The sequence below is a fragment of the Haliotis cracherodii genome, unplaced genomic scaffold (genome assembly GCF_022045235.1).
Source record: "Haliotis cracherodii isolate W230 unplaced genomic scaffold, xgHalCrac1.p SCAF_4, whole genome shotgun sequence".
NCBI classification, from domain to species: domain Eukaryota; kingdom Metazoa; phylum Mollusca; class Gastropoda; order Lepetellida; family Haliotidae; genus Haliotis; species Haliotis cracherodii.
In genome coordinates this window covers 5,307,088-5,326,490 of record NW_027266297.1, presented here as the reverse complement: position 1 = coordinate 5,326,490, position 19,403 = coordinate 5,307,088, and the positions used below count along the sequence as shown (strand labels likewise).

Sequence of the window (19,403 nt, the reverse complement as noted above, 5' to 3'; positions counted from 1 at the left end):
TGGGGAGAAATTTATACCTTACATGGGAATGTGTTTCACATATAAGTAAGACATGGTAATCATCCTCTACTCCTCCGGATGAACAGTTTGTACAAATAGAGTTCACAATATCACCGTCTTTGGACCTGCGACATACGTTTACAATCAAATTGTGCAATGAAATTCTAATTTTACAATAAGCTCTGATTAAACTTTTATCTTTTAAACAAGTTAAATATCTTTCAGTTTGTAACAATAATTTTTACTTTGCTTAAATGAGCAGTTTAAAGCGATGAAGTGATTCAGAAATACAGTCGTAATTTGATCCCAATGATTACGAAGTCACTGTGAATGTGCTGTTCACAATGTCGAGGAACGAACATAAACAAAATCAAGTTATGGCCAGCACTATCTGTGTACTCCCGATTGGCTCTATACCATGTTATGGACATGCAGCGTCACGCGCGTGGTCTACAGAAACTAGGCAACACTGCCACTTCCACACAAAAACATTGACAAAACACGCCATCACACAGCCGATACGTGTGTCCTTCACGTCCATGAGATAATGACGACCTTCAACTACATTGCAGCGTATCAGTGACAACAGCAGTTGTACCTCAATATAAATGTTTAATCTCCCCGCACGACCACCATCAGTGTGACCTTGTGCCTACGCTGCGGAGTTCGTATCGACTTTCTGAGGAGAAGGTAGGTATGTTGGTATCTTAACGTTATATCCACGACAAAGAAACGCCATATATCTACTTCCAAACCCTTCTTTCAATTCCATCATGCTATAATTAGTAGAAATGGTCTTATTGGAACATAATATTTGTACAATGATTTGATTTCACGCTAAGGCCATTTCTGGTAAATCCTGCCTTGATAAAGAGAGAGAATTTACGTATGTCAACATTCGGAGTACATGCTTACTCCTTATTCAGGAGTGAAAGAGCATCTCCTCCGAAACGTTGTGTTTCTCATAATAAAGAAGTTGACATCCATACATTCTCTTTGTTATGTGCGTTGGCAAGTTTTTATATGAGGTTCAAAATATGTATTATGTTAAACTATTGCTAGTCACGATATGGCTGAAATATTGCCAAAGTGACTTAAATTTTTAACTCACTCACTCACTCACTCTTTGTTATGTGTATCACTTCTAAATGCTACCCGTGAAGATCCGGGTAGAATAGGTCTTCAGCAACCCATGCTTGCCCTTAAAGGCGACTATGCTTGTCGTAAGAGGCGACGAACGGGATCAGGTGGTCAGGCTCGCTGACTTGGTTGATGCATGCTATCGTACCCCAATTGCGTGGATCGGTGCTCATGATGTCTGGTCCAGACTCGATTATTTACAGACCGCCGTCATGTGGCTGAAATAGTGCGGCGTTAAACAACAAGCAGACATACAAACCCTTCTAAATGCCATTCAAAGACCCGCCGTTATATTGCTGTATTGCTACATGCGGTGTTAGAATATACTCACAGAGTAGACACTGATTTCACACTGATTTCTGTTTTGTGTACAAGGAACTCATCCTAGCTCTGACTAAATTTAAAGGATGGGTGTTAAAAGCATACTGTTGTCGAGATTTCCGTTGTTGGTGCTTTACAGTGAATGCGTCGAGGAAAATATATTGTCTGCCCCAAAGAACCCACGTTCTATCTACTTCCACCGTATCCCTAAGGTCTCCAGATCTTTATGTTCTATATACTTCCTCCGTACCCCTGAGATAATAATATAATAATAATAACTACAGATTTATAAAGCGCTGGTATCCAGTTCGAAGAACTGCTCAAAAGCGCTTCATTTGAGTCTACAAAAAAAGAGTCATTACACAGCTAGGAAAACACAAAGCCTCACTACTCCAAGAAAGATTTGGTGAAAAGATAGGTTTTGAGTCTTGATCGAAACAAAGTAGGACTGTCAATGTTCCTGATATCCAATGGCAGCCTATTCCATAGCTCCGGGGCAACTTTGGCGAAACTCCGATGCCTTGGTTTCTATACATCCATCATACCCCTGAGATCCCTAGGCCTTTATGTTCTTTATACCTCCACCGTACCCCTGAGATTCCAAGGCAAATAGTTCTATCTACATCCACCGCATCCCTAAGGTCTCCAGATCTTTATGTTCTTTATACCTCCACCGTACCCCTGAGATAATAATATAATAATAATAACTACAGATTTATATAGCGCTGGTATCCAGTTCGAAGAACTGCTCAAAAGCGCTTCATTTGAGTCTACAAAAAAAGATACCTCCACCGTACCCCTGAGATCCCTTGGTTTCTATACATCCATCATACCCCTGAGAATCCTAGGCCTTTTTTTACTATCTACTTCCACCGTACCCCTGAGATACCAAGGTCTTTGCTTTATATACTTAAAACGCCCACAACATTAAATGTATTGTCTGCCCCTAAGAACCCATGTTCTATCTACCAATAACATTCCTAGATCTTTATACTTCCACCGTACCCCTGAGATCCCTAGATCTTTATACTTCCACCGTACCCCTGAGATCCCTAGATCTTTATGTTCTATATACTTCCACCGTACCCATGAGATCCTCATGTCTTTGCATTCTATATCGTTCCGCCGTACCCCTGAGATCCTCAAAATGATACCCGACTATTATGTCACATATCCGACTATTGTGGTGTTTCAGATAATGACGTCCTGTGCGTGGTACCGAGACATCAGCGAAAACAATCTCCGAGCCCCCCACAAACTAGACCCCCCGCAATATCTGGGCATAGATGAGCTGTACAAGAAGACAGGTGTCAAGTATGAGAAGGTCAGTTTGGACACAGCTGTCGAGTGTACTGCCACTATGACTGATGCAAGTATATCTAACACAAGTTAAATGAACAATTTTGTACTTGTATGGTTGTTGTTTTACGCCGCAGCCAGCAATAATTAGTGTGAGTGAGTATGGTTTTACGCCTGTGTTAGCACTATTCCAGCAATATCACGGCAGGACACACCAGAAATGGGCTTCACACATTGTACCCACGTGCGGAATCGAACCCGGGTCTTCGGCGTCATGAGCGAACGCTTTAACCACTGGACTACCCAACTGCCCCAGTAATAATTAAGCAACAAAACAGCGGCCTGTAAATAATTGGGCAAACCAGTGATTGATGATATGAACAACGTCCCATTATGTCTGCCCAGGCCGACACACAATCAAACGTATGTGGTAGACCTCGATCCATTCCATAGGGACACATTCTTACCGGGTCACTATAGACAGTGAGTGAGTATGGTTTTACGCCGCTTTTAGCAATATTCCGGCAATATCACGGCGGGGGACACCAGAAATGGGCTTCACACATTGTACCCATGTCGGGAATCGAGCCCTGGTATTCGGCGTGACGAGCGAACGCTTTAACCACCTCTCACTATAGCTAAATAGACCAAGAGAGAGGGTATGTTTATTTGCCCCGAAAGGTCCATATGGTTTGAATACTTGTTACATTTGCATTATGTCTGGGCTATTCAAAAATATATTTCTTACAAAATAGGTCAATATTGAACAAGTCATATTCGTCATATTCGTCACCCTTTGAGGAAGGTGAGCTACAGAGCTATTCCTCTGGTGTGTTTTTTTTTAAATGAAGACACCAACCTTTTATTCCAAAGCATCACACTTTTCTGTGCTGTAAAGCGAGAACCTTAGATTCCTTAACAAAGAAAAAGATGTGGTGAATTATAAGAGTGAGTGAGTGGGTTAAACGCCGCTTTGAACAGTATTCCAGTTATGTCATGGCGTGTCAGGATAACGTGGGAGGAAGGCCTGAAGTAATGGAGGTCTTAGACGTCTTTCACGAGCAGGGGTCCTAACAAACCTAGAAACATAACCGGACCAAAACGGGATTGGAACCCGCGATCACAGGTTTCTGGGATGTAAAAGGGACGCAACCCTGCACAGCGAATTGCGGTGCGTTAGACGTCTGGGCCACTCATTCCCCCTTGAGTCATACATGATGTGTAACGTACATTAACCAGAAGCATTCTCCTTCAGATACCTGATTCCGTGTGCAACGATAGTGAGGCTCTAGAGCGATTGCCGTCTGAGCGAAAGTACAAGTTCCATGACTACATGGAGATGCATCGTGACGTATTGAAGGATTACGATAAGATGGTGAGTATAGACCTGTTACCTTTCCGTAACATCGTTCCCTTGTCCAATGTTCTGTGCAAACACACGACAAACCAATCAGAATGCGCGTATCATGATAAGTACATACTTCGGTCACACGTGAGGATCCGGGTTAGAATATGCCTTCAACAACCCATGCTTGTCGGAAACATGGTAAAAGGCGACGATACTTGTCGTAAGAGGCGACAAACTGGATTGGGTTGTCAGGCTCTCTGACTTGGTTGATGCATGTAATCACATCCCAATTGCGTAGATGGATGCTCATTATATCAATCACTGGGTTGTCTGGCCCCGACTCGTTTATTTACATACCGTCGTCATACAGCTGGAATATTGCTGAGTGCGATGTTAAACAACAAACAAACAAACAAACTTTTGTGACAGGATCCCTCCTTGATATTATATTCTCCGTATTTTGTTTATGGGTATAGGTTGTGTCCAAAATGTACCAAAATGACACTCACAACTGTTTCACCATGCCGAATAACAAGAAGATGTCAGTGGCACTCGTGTTATATTTAGAGATAACAATGTAAAGGTGAATATGGTTAAACATGTTGACTGTTTGATGAGCATTCGTGACGATGGGTAAAATAAGTAAACAAGAACTTCCGGGTAATTTCATTTAACGACGCTTCGATGTAGCGGGTTTTAGTCTTGTCTTGGAATTACACGAGTATTTATTAGTTTTTATTAGTATTTGAGACGGTCTGCATCAAAGCGAGTCGAGTATAAGTGACATCGCCCCATGCCACAATCATGAGTGAGTGAGTGAGGTTTTACGCCGCTTTTAGCAATATTCCAGCAATATCACGGCGGGGGACACCAGAAATGGGCTTCACACATTGTACCCATGTCGGGAATCGAACCCGGGTCTTCGGCGTGACGAGCTAACGCTTTAACCACTAGGCTACCCGACCGCCCCCCACAATCATGAAACGATTGTGATTGGATGACTAACTTGAGTATCGTGTCAGTTCTATTACCCGTGATTACGCAAGTCTGATATTCGATGTAGAAGCTGAAATTATTTGAGAGAAACGAGATGTGTGTCACGATTCAGTTGCATTGCATTATGATCTTGTTATTGTGATAAATACCCTGGAAGCAGCCACACATCCTCTTGAAAATATCAACTTCTAATATAAATTTGTACTTGTTATTTTTAAAAATGTATTTTGTGATGAAAAATATAATCACACGAATTAAATAACACCTTATTCCGGAACTGAGTGCCAAACGTTTTCACACCAGATTAACTGCACTGGCCCCAAACAGTTTCACTTAAAGGGGCTATCTTACTGCGGCAATATTGCGGTCTAAACACTAACTAAACACTTTGCCTGATACCTCGAATTTGATGATGTTGGTCAATTCTGTTCATGATTATCCCAATCATACAGTCAGTATTGCACTAATTGTAATATCTCGAGTGAGTGAGTTTGGCTTAACGCCGCCGCCGCCTACATTATTTAAGTTATATTACGGTGTGTCAGCTTTATGTGGGAGGGAGGCCTGAAGGGTTACCAGTTTGGTGAAACCCACGAGTACAGGTTCGGTGCTGACATAACAAGACCCATACTCAGGTCATAGAACTCTGGCACACCTACAGGGGGCAACCCTGAACATCCCATTTACCCCAAGATGTTCCAATGAAAACGCCATTGCAGTTAAAGGTATCAAAGATGATCAGGAAATTATTACACTATCATCACTAAGAGAATCCCGGTCTTCCAGGTTCTCAGCATGATATCCGTTCTCGTTGGTTTCCCCAAAGTCGTAAACGTCTAAGACCCGTGTCACTTAGGGCTCTCTTCTCACATCAAGCTGATATGAAAGAATGGCTGCTCGAAGCCGCGATTAACCAGACTCACTTACTCACTCTCTCAAACAGATGAAGGTGTTCTATGATGAGCACTTACACGAGGACCCCGAGATTCGCCTGATCGTGGCTGGGTCAGGCTTCTTTGAAGTCCGCTCCATCGATGACCGGTGGGTGCGCATCCACGTGCAGAAGGGAGATCTACTGGACCTTCCACCCGGCATCTGGCACCGCTTTGTGCTGGATGATAAGGTGCGTGGTTGTGTGAGTGTGCGGAGGGGCATCTGCTTTGTGCCGGACGATAAGGTTGGTGGTTGTGTGAGTGTGCGGAGGGGCATCTGCTTTGTGCTGGACGATAAGGTGGGTGGTTGTGTGAGTGTGTGCGGAGGGGCATCTGGCACCGCTTTGTGCCGGACGATAAGGTTGGTGGTTGTGTGAGTGTGCGGAGGGGCATCTGCTTTGTGCCGGACGATAAGGTGGGTGGTTGTGTGAGTGTGTGAAGGGGCATCTGCTTTGTGCTGGACGATAAGGTTGGTGGTTGTGTGAGTGTATGAAGGGGCATCTGCTTTGTGCTGGACGATAAGTTGGGTTGTTGTGTGAGTGTGCGGAGGGGCATCTGGCACCGCTTTGTGCCGGACGATAAGGTTGGTGGTTGTGTGAGTGTGCGGAGGGGCATCTGCTTTGTGCTGGATGATAAGTTGGGTGGTTGTGTGAGTGTGCGGAGGGGCATCTGGCACCGCTTTGTGCTGGACGATAAGGTTGGTGGTTGTGTGAGTGTGTGAAGGGGCATCTGCTTTGTGCTGGACGATAAGTTGGGTGGTTGTGTGAGTGTGCGGAGGGGCATCTGGCACCGCTTTGTGCCGGACGATAAGGTTGGTGGTTGTGTGAGTGTGCGGAGGGGCATCTGCTTTGTGCTGGACGATAAGGTGGGTGGTTGTGTGAGTGTGTGAAGGGGCATCTGCTTTGTGCTGGACGATAAGTTGGGTGGTTGTGTGAGTGTGCGGAGGGGCATCTGGCACCGCTTTGTGCCGGACGATAAGGTTGGAGGTTGTGTGAGTGTGTGAAGGGGCATCTGCTTTGTGCTGGACGATAAGTTGGGTGGTTGTGTGAGTGTGCGGAGGGGCATCTGCTTTGTGCCGGACGATAAGGTTGGTGGTTGTGTGAGTGTGCGGAGGGGCATCTGCTTTGTGCTGGACGATAAGGTGGGTGGGTGTGTGAGTGTGCGGAGGGGCATCTGCTTTGTGCTGGACGATAAGGTGGGTGGTTGTGTGAGTGTGTGAAGGGGCATCTGCTTTGTGCTGGACGATAAGTTGGGTGGTTGTGTGAGTGTGCGGAGGGGCATCTGCTTTGTGCTGGACGATAAGGTTGGTGGTTGTGTGAGTGTGCGGAGGGGCATCTGCTTTGTGCTGGACGATAAGGTGGGTGGTTGTGTGAGTGTGCGGAGGGGCATCTGCTTTGTGCTGGACGATAAGTTGGGTGGTTGTGTGAGTGTGCGGAGGGGCATCTGCTTTGTGCTGGACGATAAGGTGGGTGGTTGTGTGAGTGTGCGGAGGGGCATCTGCTTTGTGCTGGACGATAAGGTGGGTGGGTGTGTGAGTGTGCGGAGGGGCATCTGGCACCGCTTTGTGCTGGACGATAAGGTTGGTGGTTGTGTGAGTGTGCGGAGGGGCATCTGCTTTGTGCTGGACGATAAGGTGGGTGGTTGTGTGAGTGTGTGAAGGGGCATCTGCTTTGTGCTGGACGATAAGGTGGGTGGTTGTGTGAGTGTGTGAAGGGGCATCTGCTTTGTGCTGGACGATAAGTTGGGTGGTTGTGTGAGTGTGCGGAGGGGCATCTGGCACCGCTTTGTGCTGGACGATAAGGTTGGTGGTTGTGTGAGTGTGCGGAGGGGCATCTGCTTTGTGCTGGACGATAAGTTGGGTGGTTGTGTGTGTGTGCGGAGGGGCATCTGCTTTGTGCTGGACGATAAGTTGGGTGGTTGTGTGAGTGTGCGGAGGGGCATCTGCTTTGTGCTGGACGATAAGGTTTGTGGTTGTGTGTGTGTGCGGAGGGGCATCTGCTTTGTGCTGGACGATAAGTTGGGTGGTTGTGTGAGTGTGTGGAGGGGCATCTGCTTTGTGCTGGACGATAAGGTGGGTGGTTGTGTGAGTGTGTGAAGGGGCATCTGCTTTGTGCTGGACGATAAGGTGGGTGGGTGTGTGAGTGTGTGAAGGGGCATCTGCTTTGTGCTGGACGATAAGGTGGGTGGTTGTGTGAGTGTGCGGAGGGGCATCTGCTTTGTGCTGGACGATAAGGTGGGTGGGTGTGTGAGTGTGTGCGGAGGGGCATCTGCTTTGTGCTGGACGATAAGGTGGGTGGTTGTGTGAGTGTGCGGAGGGGCATCTGGCACCGCTTTGTGCTGGACGATAAGGTGGGTGGTTGTGTGAGTGTGTGAAGGGGCATCTGCTTTGTGCTGGACGATAAGGTGGGTGGTTGTGTGAGTGTGCGGAGGGGCATCTGCTTTGTGCTGGACGATAAGGTGGGTGGTTGTGTGAGTGTGCGGAGGGGCATCTGCTTTGTGCCGGACGATAAGGTGGGTGGTTGTGTGAGTGTGCGGAGGGGCATCTGGCACCGCTTTGTGCTGGACGATAAGGTGGGTGGGTGTGTGAGTGTGTGCGGAGGGGCATATGCTTTGTGCTGGACGATAAGGTTGGTGGTTGTTTGAGTGTGCGGAGGGGCATCTGCTTTGTGCTGGACGATAAGGTGGGTGGTTGTGTGAGTGTGCGGAGGGGCATCTGGTACCGCTTTGTGCTGAACGAAATATAGGTGGGTGTATCAGTGTGGGGGGAGGGGCATCTGACAGCTCTGTGTGCTACACGACAAGATGGGTGGGCGTGTCAGTGAGGGGGGGGGGGTCATCTGGAAGTTCTTTGTGCTTGACGACAAGGTGGGTGGGCGTGTCAGTGAGGGGGATGGACATGTGTCACTGTTTTGTACTGAAAGAAATAGTGGGTGGGCGTGTCAGTGAGGGGGGGGGGTCATCTGGAAGTTCTTTGTGCTTGACGACAAGGTGGGTGGGCGTGTCAGTTAGGGGGAGGGGCATCTGGCAGTTCTTTTTGATAGACGACAAGGGGGTGGGCGTGTCAGTGAGGGGGAGAGGGATCTGGAAGTTCTTTGTGCTGGATGACAAGGTGGGTGGGCGTGTCAGTGAGGAGGGGGGGGGGGGGGCATCTGGCAGTTCTTTTTGATGGACGACAAGGGGGTGGGCGTGTCAGTGAGGGGGATGGACATGTGTCACTGTTTTGTACTGAAAGAAATAGTGGATGGGTGTGTCAGTGTGGGGGGAGGGGCATCTGACAGCTCTTTGTGCTTGGCGACATGTTTGGTAGGTGTGTCAGTTTGGGGGAACTTTGTCTTTTTGGTGCTTTATCCTTCAGGAATACATCAAGATGCTTCGGCTGTTCTCGGAGACACCCACGTGGGATGCGGAGTTCCGGGAAAAGACGGAAAACCCACCAGCACGTGATCGCTACCGAACAGCAATGGCAGCCATGGCTTAGCAAGAGATTGTAAACACTAACATCGACGTCTCGTGCTTTTATCCTGTTTTTTTAACAGCACTCCTTGTACGAGATCGTCATTAGAAATTCTTGAATAAAATGATAATACCGGAAAAATTTAAGCAGGTTATGTTTTAGACCGGCAGAGTATCACCAAAATTATGGCCGTTTTATACGGTGGCCCATAAGGGACATGGAGTCTTTTTTTCCATATTTTGATTTTTCACTTACTTCTATCGTAACCTTTTCCAAATTAACACGATTTGTCTTACAAATATGTGATAAATCATGTGTAAAGAAGACATTGAATCGCTGAAAAGTGAAACGAAAATGTCAAAAACTAAAATGAAAATGTCAAAAACAAAAACGAAAATGTCAAAAACGAAAATGAAAATGTCAAAAACAAAAGCGAAAATGTCAAAAACTAAAATGAAAATACAGAAAACTATTCCCACCGCGGTGATAATATTTCCAACGCAGTTTTGGTTTTTGACATTTCCATTTGAGTTTTTTGACATTTTTGCTTCACATTTCAGCGACTCAATAGCTACTTGAAAGTACATTTTCCATGTTTTCGGTTGTTTTTATACATGATTTATCACATATTTGTATGACAAATCGTGTTTATTTGCAAAAGGTTACGATAAAAGTAAGTGAAACATCAAAATATTGAAAAACAGACTCCATGTCCCTTATGGGCCACCGTAGTTTTGAGATCCTGTCGGATATCATAGTGATTACACATTCTGCGCTCCGCTCTTCTGTGAAAAAACGCCCTTGTGACATTTATGTGTATGCAAAAAAAAAGCAAAGGCATCGGGTTAAAATAACGTAATTTTATGTCAGTTTTTACAAGCAAACACCCCGCTCTATATCTAAAATAAAATGTGGAGCGATATTTACGACAGAGTGTGCCTGGTTATATCTGTCATACAGTGTTTGAGTACCGAATTGCATGCATTATTGTTAACATTTAGAACCAATGATACCAGCCGCTTTCAACAGTATTCCAGTTATATCTGGGCCTGTCCGAAATGATGCAGGTCTTGGACCTTTATCACTTTGGTAAAACCCACGAGCACAGACATGGTGCTGGCAAACCCAGAAACATGGTCGGGTCGAACCGGGATTCGAACAGACGATCATAGGTTTATGGCGTGCCTAAGGGACGCAACTCTGCACAGCGAATTGCTGCGCCTCAGGCGACTGGGCCACCGGTGTCCCCTGCCGGTGACGTCATCGATGTGCGTCACCGATGGATTTTTGGGCGGTGGGGTAGCCTAGTGGTAAAAAGCGGGTTCGATTCCCCACATGCGCACAATGTGTGAAGCTCATTTCTGGTGTCCCCCGCCTTGATATTGCTAGAATATTGATGAAAGCGGTGTAAAACCGTACTCCCTCATTTATAAATGTCCCTGTACATAAAGAGGGACTGGATTCGGGTTTATTGGCAGTCCCACGAGTTTCGTTCAAGTGGAGAGTTAAGTGAATCAGTTTCACACACTAATCACAATGTCTTGGTCAAGACTAAATATGGGCGTAGTTCCCCTTGTAACGTTATCTGTGTGATATATATGAATGTGGCCAAATGTGAGTTGAAGCCAAAGCTACACCATTCACTCCGCAAAACCATTAAGAGTGAGTGAGTGAATATGGTTTTACGCCGCTTTTAGCAATATTCCAGCAATATCACGGCGGGGGACACCAGAAATGGGCTTCACACATTGTACCCATGTCGGGAATCGAACCCGGGTCTTTGGCGTGACGAGCGAACGCTTTAACCACTAGGCTACCCGACCGCCCCAAACCATTAAGAGAGCAGGCGAGATCGCCCGTGGGGAATGTTGCTGACAATTGGTCCCCAGTAACTATTGCTTTGAAGTAGATAAAGATTTCAAGTATTTTTTCAAACCTTGTATAACTCAAGAGTACTGCAAAAAGGAAGTCTCAATACCAAACCTTTCTTTAACATCGTCAAAGACGAGATAATCTCCTTGTTAATAAAATAATATCCATGATTTGATTGACACCTTTGTCAAACCAGTTGGAATAAAAGAAATATTTTCTGCCAACTAGGTGACAATAATTATGTAACAAAATATTTAAGTGTTAAATAAGGTTCCCAAGCTTATTATTTTCTACTGATGTCCAAAGAAAGTACATTAAATTCGCAAGACAAATGGAATAAAACTCTAGGCTGGGAACAGATATATTTGAAGCCTTTTCAACAACTAGAGACACAAGGCTGTGATGGTTTCAATACTGAGTTATTCACACAGGCCTTAAACCAACTCATTTATTTGTAAAATTAAAATGCGATCAAACGATCTGTGTACTTTTTGTATGTTAGAAACCGAAACTATTGTACATTTATTTATGAACACACAATGCCATTCAGAAAGTGGTCAACAAATGTTAAATTTGGGATAACACTTTCGTAGTAAAGTACAGATTATTGTACTTTTGGGGGGTTGAGTACCGTCCGGGACACACACAAGGTCAGTGATCTAACCCGCTCAGCCACCGAGGCTTCCACAAAAATGAAAGTCCGACGACTGGTTGTGTAGATCACGTACTTTATGATTGTATATTTGCTCTGTGAATGTGAAAAAAAAGTAAAAATATTTTGGAAATCCCTGATGGATTGGTTGAAAGATAAATGTTTTCATGTATATGAGCTTATCATACATGATCCAGAGTTTATATTACATGGTTGGAAAAATACTGTTTACACCGACAGTCTTTGACGTAATTACATTATTTGCCACATATTTCATTTATAAATGCAAGGTGAAGGACATTTCTCTTAAATTAAACTATATCAAACAAGAATTACGCCCTCGTTACAATAATGAAAAATGTATTCATTTTAATCGCAGTACTCCGAGCTGGTTTTATCCACAATGGATGCTGTATCATTTGTTTAGAACTATTGATGTAATCCTCATGTACTTGGCCTGATACAAACCTGTATAGATTCTTCTGTGAGAATGGTGTATGGATACGATGTGTATGCCCTTTTTTTATTTTATCAAACATCACAAGACTTATTTTTGAAATTATTTTGTATAAAAAAAGAAGTGATGTACATGTAGGTTCCTGTTTATCCTGGGCACGGATCTCCAGACCGTAGCAGGGGCTTGTGAATAACGTAGATAAGAAATCCCCCCAATCCCAACTACTGCGGATTGTGAGAAGCGACATAACTGACCGGGAGATCAGGCTGGGTGACTTCGTTGGTTGCGTGTCATCGTACCCCGGCGCTGTGAATTGTTGTCTATAAAATCAATCACTGGATTGTCTGGTCCAGACTCGATTATTTATATATAGCTGGAAAGTGCTCATTGCAACAACAAACAAACAATAGAAAACAATCGTTATCTTGTATGAATCCTCTTTAAACTGCATGAAGGCCTTTGCAGATGGTTGAATATAATGATTAACTGTAATTAGCATGTTATCAATACACGAAGCAAAACCAAGTACGGGTGAAACAAATATTAACAACCTGTGAAAGAAATTTTTGGAGTACCGACAATCTTTACCCGCTTCGCTTCGAGATTGAGGGCAACAATAAGATTCCCAGCCCCCATACTGATCACAATGTGTAACTTGGCCAATTGTGTGACATCGTATCCAGATCGTATCCATGTTGGTCATGTTATCAACCACTACCTTTCCGGTCACAGAGTATTACAGGCAGCCGTGGTATAGCTGCAAAACTGATGCAAAAAATTCCTATATTCTTCACATTTAGAAAACTAATTCAGGGCATGTAGATACTTCATAGTTACTTGCATCCAAAGTTTTATTGTGTGTATATATTTACTACATTGTACTACTTTTCCTTCATATATATACACAATCATATATATTACTACATTGTACTACTTTTCCTTCTCATATATATATATATATATATATATATATACACAATTATATATTTTACTACATTGTACTACTTCTTTCATATATATATATATATATATATATATATATATATATATATATATATATATATATATATATACACAATTATATATTTTACTACATTGTACTACTTTTCCCTTCATATATATATATACAATTATATATTTCACTACATTGTACTACTTTTCATTCATAGCTAATAGGCCGTGCGATAATTAAATGCGAATCACTGGTCATAAGGTCTGATGTGGTGATTATTCATAATGTCTCTTCACCAGTTGCACGTACGAACTGATAGACTGGCTAGAAACAGGTTCTCTTACTTCCGCATACATGTGTCGCCCGGCATGAGTGAGTGACCGCCCTGGCCTCGAGTGCTGAGTTCGGATGTTCATTCCGACAGACTGAATCGGCAGTATCACTGTGTTGTGACTATGTTTAGATCTATTTCGATGTTGCCATATACAGTATTCAGACTTGAGGCTTCATATACAATTGTAAGCGTGTTGTGTCATGATTTGATAAAGTTAGTCACTGTTATTGCTTACACTTCTAATGTTTTTGTTACGAAAGTAATTAAAAGTAGGTATTTGATTTATTTCTCATAACCTACATTCATATTTAAAATCACAGGTGGCAGATTGTAAGAAGCGCCGTACAATTTCTGGTCACGTTTTGTTCTGTTCGTAACTGTAGGAATTCTGACTTCGGGTTGCAACCGACCTGGTCTGCCATATTATAGCGGAAGAAGCTGTCGTGTCTTCTATGAGATATATGACAAATGCAAAGAAAAACGCAGAATTTCTGCCAATGGTATTACTATGAAATACTGCACAGGATATTCCTATGTGTCTAATGCTGCATCAACTCAGTATCTAAACGCTGCATCAACTCAGTATCTAAACGCTGCATCAACTCAGGGTATTCCTATGTGTCTAATGCTGCATCAACTCAGTATCTAAACGCTGCATCAACTCAGTATCTAAACGCTGCATCAACTCAGGGTATTCCTATGTGTCTAATGTTGCATCAACTCAGTATCTAAACGCTGCATCAACTCAGTATCTAAACGCTGCATCAACTCAGGGTATTCCTATGTGTCTAATGCTGCATTAACACAAAGCATTTCTCTGTGTCTAAACGCTGCATCAACACAAGATATTTATCTGTGTCTAATGCTCCAGTAACACAATATATGTCTCTGTGTCTAAACGCTGCATCAACATAGGATATTCCTCTGTGACTATTACTGCATCAACACAGGGTATTCCTATGTGACTAATACTGCATCAACTCAGTATCTAAACGCTGCATCAACTCAGTATCTAAACGCTGCATCAACTCAGTATCTAAACGCTGCATCAACTCAGGGTACTCCTATGTGTCTAATGCTGCATCAACTCAGTATCTAAACGCTGCATCAACACAGGGTATTCCTATGTGACTAATACTGCATCAACACAGGGTATTCCTATGTGACTAATACTGCATCAACTCAGTATCTAAACGCTGCATCAACTCAGGGTATTCCTATGTGACTAATACTGCATCAACTCAGTATCTAAACGCTGCATCAACACAGGGTATTCCTATGTGACTAATACTGCATCAACTCAGTATCTAAACGCTGCATCAACACAAGTTATTTATCTGCGTGTAATGTTGCAGTAACACACAATATTTCTCTGTGTCTAAACGCTGAATCAACACAGGGTAATCATCTGTGACTAATACTGCATTAACACAAAGTATAACTCTGTGTCTAAACGCTGAATCAACAGAAGGTATTTCTCTGGGTGTAATAGAGCATTCGCAAAGGGTATTTATCTGTGTCTAAATGCTGCATCAACAGAAGGTATTTCTCTTGTGTCTAAAAGCTGCATCAACAGAAGATATTTCTCTGGGTGTAATAGAGCATTCGCAAAGGGTATTTATCTGTGTCTAAATGCTGCATTAACACAAGTAATTCCTGTGTGTAAAAGTGCACTAACACAGGCTATTCTATTATCTGTGTCTGATAGAAATTATTGATACACCTCGACAACTTTCCAAAATATATCCACCGTACTAGAGGTACAACTACAGTCATAAGCCAACAATAAAACTAGGAACACTCATTTACCACGAAGAACTTAAAAAGAAATGTCTAGTGCAATCCGGTATGTAATGACGTCTGTGTGACACGGACAAGAGTACCTTCCATATACAGGTGTATTTCTTCTCCTCGCATCGCAAGGCGACTGAATTAAATGTGACCGAATATCTGGACTATTTCGATGCACAAGATGTTTTTCATGTACTACGGTTGTGAGTTGGCTGTCAGGAATAGCGTTCCCTCCCTCCGCCTGCAGATTGTGCCATCATTTCTAGAATTCCTGCACAGCCCTGGCGCTGCTACAGCCGGAAGTGGCTTATTGACAGAGTACCGCCAGTAGCGCAACTATCTATTCCTGCGCGGAAACAAATAATCCCTTCTTTGACCTCCAGCCTGCGTCAGCTGCCTTGTATGAGCAAAACGCTGACAGCGCGCGCCGCTTGAGATACCGGCACCCCCTGCCCAGCATTTCTCCCACGTGTGGGACAGAGGGCTCCTAACCTGTGTAGATGGACGAAATATAAAAACAAAACAACCCAAAATATTCATGTAAACCTTTGAAAAGGTAAAAAAATAAATTAGTATTTATAAAACGCCAAACCGTTAAAAATCCCATCACAAAAGTCCGACTGACGTACACGCACATTGAGTTAGATCAAAGAAACATAAGTTTGAATGTTATACCATTTAATAGTTTGTTTAACGTAAATGCTTGAAAGAAAACATTTCTCGTCATTCAGGCCTATCAATCAACATTGAGTGGCGTCAACAGTACTCAGCAATACTTGGCGTCGAGACGTCATGACGTAATCTATGGCGGCAGTTGTCGAAAGACCATGCCTCTTTGATCAGCGGTGAATTTAGAGAAATCATATGTCATAACAAGAATGTGTTAGTACATTCAAGAGTTTTACCCGCCCCTCCCTCGTCTTCTCAAGCCGACAAGTCAGTACAACAAAGTTTGTTTGCGTGTGTGGTTAAGGGGAAGAGTGGACAATGGAGGTTGTATACCTTGTGTTTGTTCGAGAAAGACCCGCGATTTGTGACAAACTTTTAACTACGTGCACATGACATGTTTTTGCTTGTTTGCTATCGGCTCGACTCTGGTCGGGTGTTATCCCGGTTTGAACAAGATCCAATATAGGCCTTCCCGGCATCCTTAGCGCCCTTGCTTACATTGCCAACAGCCGTATTTACTCCCGGCTCATACCGAGACGAACAAACAAAACATCAGGCTATTTCTTTGTTTTAAGACCAAGTTCCCACTAAAGACAAAGGAGAGCACATAAACGCTCCCCATCTGATCGCCTCCTTGCCTTGGTTCTGGCACCGTAACCAGCGTCTTCCACCCCGTGACCCGAAACAACGTAGTGCGTGTGACGGCGGGCGACGGTAGACGCCGACGGTGGGAAGGTGGTTGTCAGGTCGCTCTCAGAAAATTCATATCCTTACATTATTGTTTTTGTTTATTCGGTATTCAGTAATAACTATACACTTTCTGTACGTATATGCTGTATTTACTTGTCATTTATTTCAAGAAATATATCCCCTTTGAAATAAAAACATGTATTATCGAAATTGTAAACTTGTAAATTCATCTGAATTCATATTTTCTTTGCTCGTCGCAAACAGGTTTAATGTCCACATATGTCCTTCATTAAACGTTTGGGATTTGTGAAAAATGTATGTGTAGAATCTGGACAAACAATAAGAGGAGCTTTTTTATGAATGGAAAATCACGTGACCCAGTGCCTTAAGACCATTCATCGTCTGTGACACAGTCACTCACATCCCCGGCGACATGGAGCAGACAGGCTTTATGGTTGTCATATTAATGGCGCAGCTGGTAGAGTTACAGCTTGATAAAATAGATGAATATGCTGGCTTTCTTTTGTATTCCATGCACGAGGATTGATACCCAATCAAAACTTTTTTCTTTAAACCTTTTAAATTTCTGCAAACCTTACCAAAAAGGTCGAGACTGAAGTTTTTAGCTCAAAAGTTATTTTTGATAATGCAATGCATTTTCGCCTGCGTAAATAAAGAGACAGTAGATATTAATATCGATGAAGCTTACCAGTTCCTTTTAACAACTGTGTTATTTTTTAAATTCAGTTTTTATTCTGTAAAATTACGTCTTTGACTGCAACCCCCATACCCGACCCTCTGAAAACACGGTGCTTGGATGCACGGGGGAGGGCTGGGCGGTTCGTGATGGATATAGGACGCCAAGGCTGTTTTAGACACAAAAGACTGTATTTCTGTTGGTCAAGCACATGGTCAACACTCCTGGCTGGAGGCTGCCATTTTGGTACATATGGAAATTGGAAAATGGTAAAGGAAACGAAATCAAATATAACAAAAGTGGAATTAAACAACGAAACGAAATAATAGACATTTGGGCTCAAAAGGCTTTCTGACACCCTCCACTTCTCCTGGGTACAGTATCGCAAGTTCATGAAATGACCGCTGACCCGTACACGGATATAGGTATAGATTAAGAACATGTAGATAGATACCTTTCCTTAGCGCGGACGAGTGTATAGAACATGTTTTGGTTTAAGCCAAATTACGAGTGTATATTCACACTTGCTAAAACCAATTGACTTGCTAGATGTGGTGACCTAGACGTTGGCCTTGAACTAATTATCACAGCTAACTCGAAGCAAATGTGAATATGTATGTATTTAAAAACGACAAAGAGTTGTCAGCTTGTTTGATGCACAGAATCAGACAGTAGATTCCGACGATAAAAAGTTTCAGCAAACTATATCTCAAAATACCTTGTGTACAAGATGTACGTTATTCCTCAATACGTCATGGTTGCGAATATGCAGCCGCACTCATCCTTCAATTATCACAGTCAGTGTCATCACAAGAACGCCATTCTGTAGCATTGCAAACACAGCATGACGTTGCCCCAAAGCGCCAGTTTAACCCAACACATTAAGCTTTAAGAAAAAGAAACAACGAAACAATAAATATTGAAAACTTTAATATGATAGGAAACAAAGTTTAGAGAAATGCCTCTCCTCGGTTGTAGACCGCTGTACAGGTTAAATTGCTATCTTATTTAACAAACTGCATTAATTGCACCTATTTCAGTCCCCCATTCGTAAATTAATAATGGCATCACTATCTCACAAAGCTGCCAGTGCTGTCAATACTGAAGCTAATAATCCTTGTGCGATATTAACAAAAACAAAATTAGTGGAATATGGCGGATGGTATATATTTATTATTATTATTATTATTATTATTATTATTATTATTATTATTATTAAGAAACAACTAAATGCATGTGTACTTGGACTTTATACGCTGTTGTGTGTATTTGAGTTGAATGAATCGGTCTGTCTGGCCTATGGGTACTTCTTAAACACTTTACCAGATACGCACTTTTCCAATGGCCTCAAATCGCCGTGTCTTGCGGCCAAGTTGAACGCGACCTGGAACGACGAACCTCTAAATTAAACCGACATCCGTATTTTTTTAAGAACTTCTTTTCAGCCACAAACAGCCTGCCAAGATTTGAGCCTTTTATTTACAATTTTAAGTCCAAGGATTTAGCTGAAATCAAATACAACTCGCAGTTTGTTTCTGTGAACTTTCACGCTTTTGTGAAACCCGGACATATTCTAGCATCTACTTGATCAGTAGCAAATCACGCTTCCGTTGGAATACAAAAATACACAACATTTAGGGGGCGTCGTGTTATATTCCCCGTAATGTTTCGGATAATATACTGTCGGGCAAAAGAAAGTATACAACCACGTTTGGTGGTGGCTAAAAATGAAACAAAGAAGAAATGTTTAATTTGATACGGGTATCACAGTTATGTTTTGGAGACTGTTTTCAGCTTTG

General features: G+C 43.0%; 1 protein-coding gene across 1 annotated transcript; it reads left to right on the top strand.

Moving 5' to 3' along the window:
• Positions 1 to 626: 626 nt before the first annotated feature.
• On the top strand, positions 627 to 9,639 carry LOC139480162 (acireductone dioxygenase-like). The gene is made up of 5 exons (XM_071263195.1): positions 627 to 694; positions 2,657 to 2,785; positions 4,016 to 4,135; positions 6,048 to 6,227; positions 9,392 to 9,639. The coding sequence occupies exons 2-5, from the start codon at positions 2,660 to 2,662 to the stop codon at positions 9,512 to 9,514; spliced, it is 549 nt and encodes a 182-aa protein (XP_071119296.1). The 5' UTR covers positions 627 to 694; positions 2,657 to 2,659; the 3' UTR covers positions 9,515 to 9,639.
• Positions 9,640 to 19,403: the final 9,764 nt, after the last annotated feature.

Excerpts from the sequence above, each read along its gene's own strand:
- LOC139480162 (XM_071263195.1), top strand. The coding sequence starts at position 2,660 with ATGACGTCCTGTGCGTGGTACCGAGACATCAGCGAAAACAATCTCCGA. Across the intron at positions 4,136-6,047 it reads TGAAGGATTACGATAAGATG|ATGAAGGTGTTCTATGATGA; the intron begins GTGAGTATAGAC and ends TCTCTCAAACAG. Across the intron at positions 6,228-9,391 it reads GCTTTGTGCTGGATGATAAG|GAATACATCAAGATGCTTCG; the intron begins GTGCGTGGTTGT and ends TTTATCCTTCAG.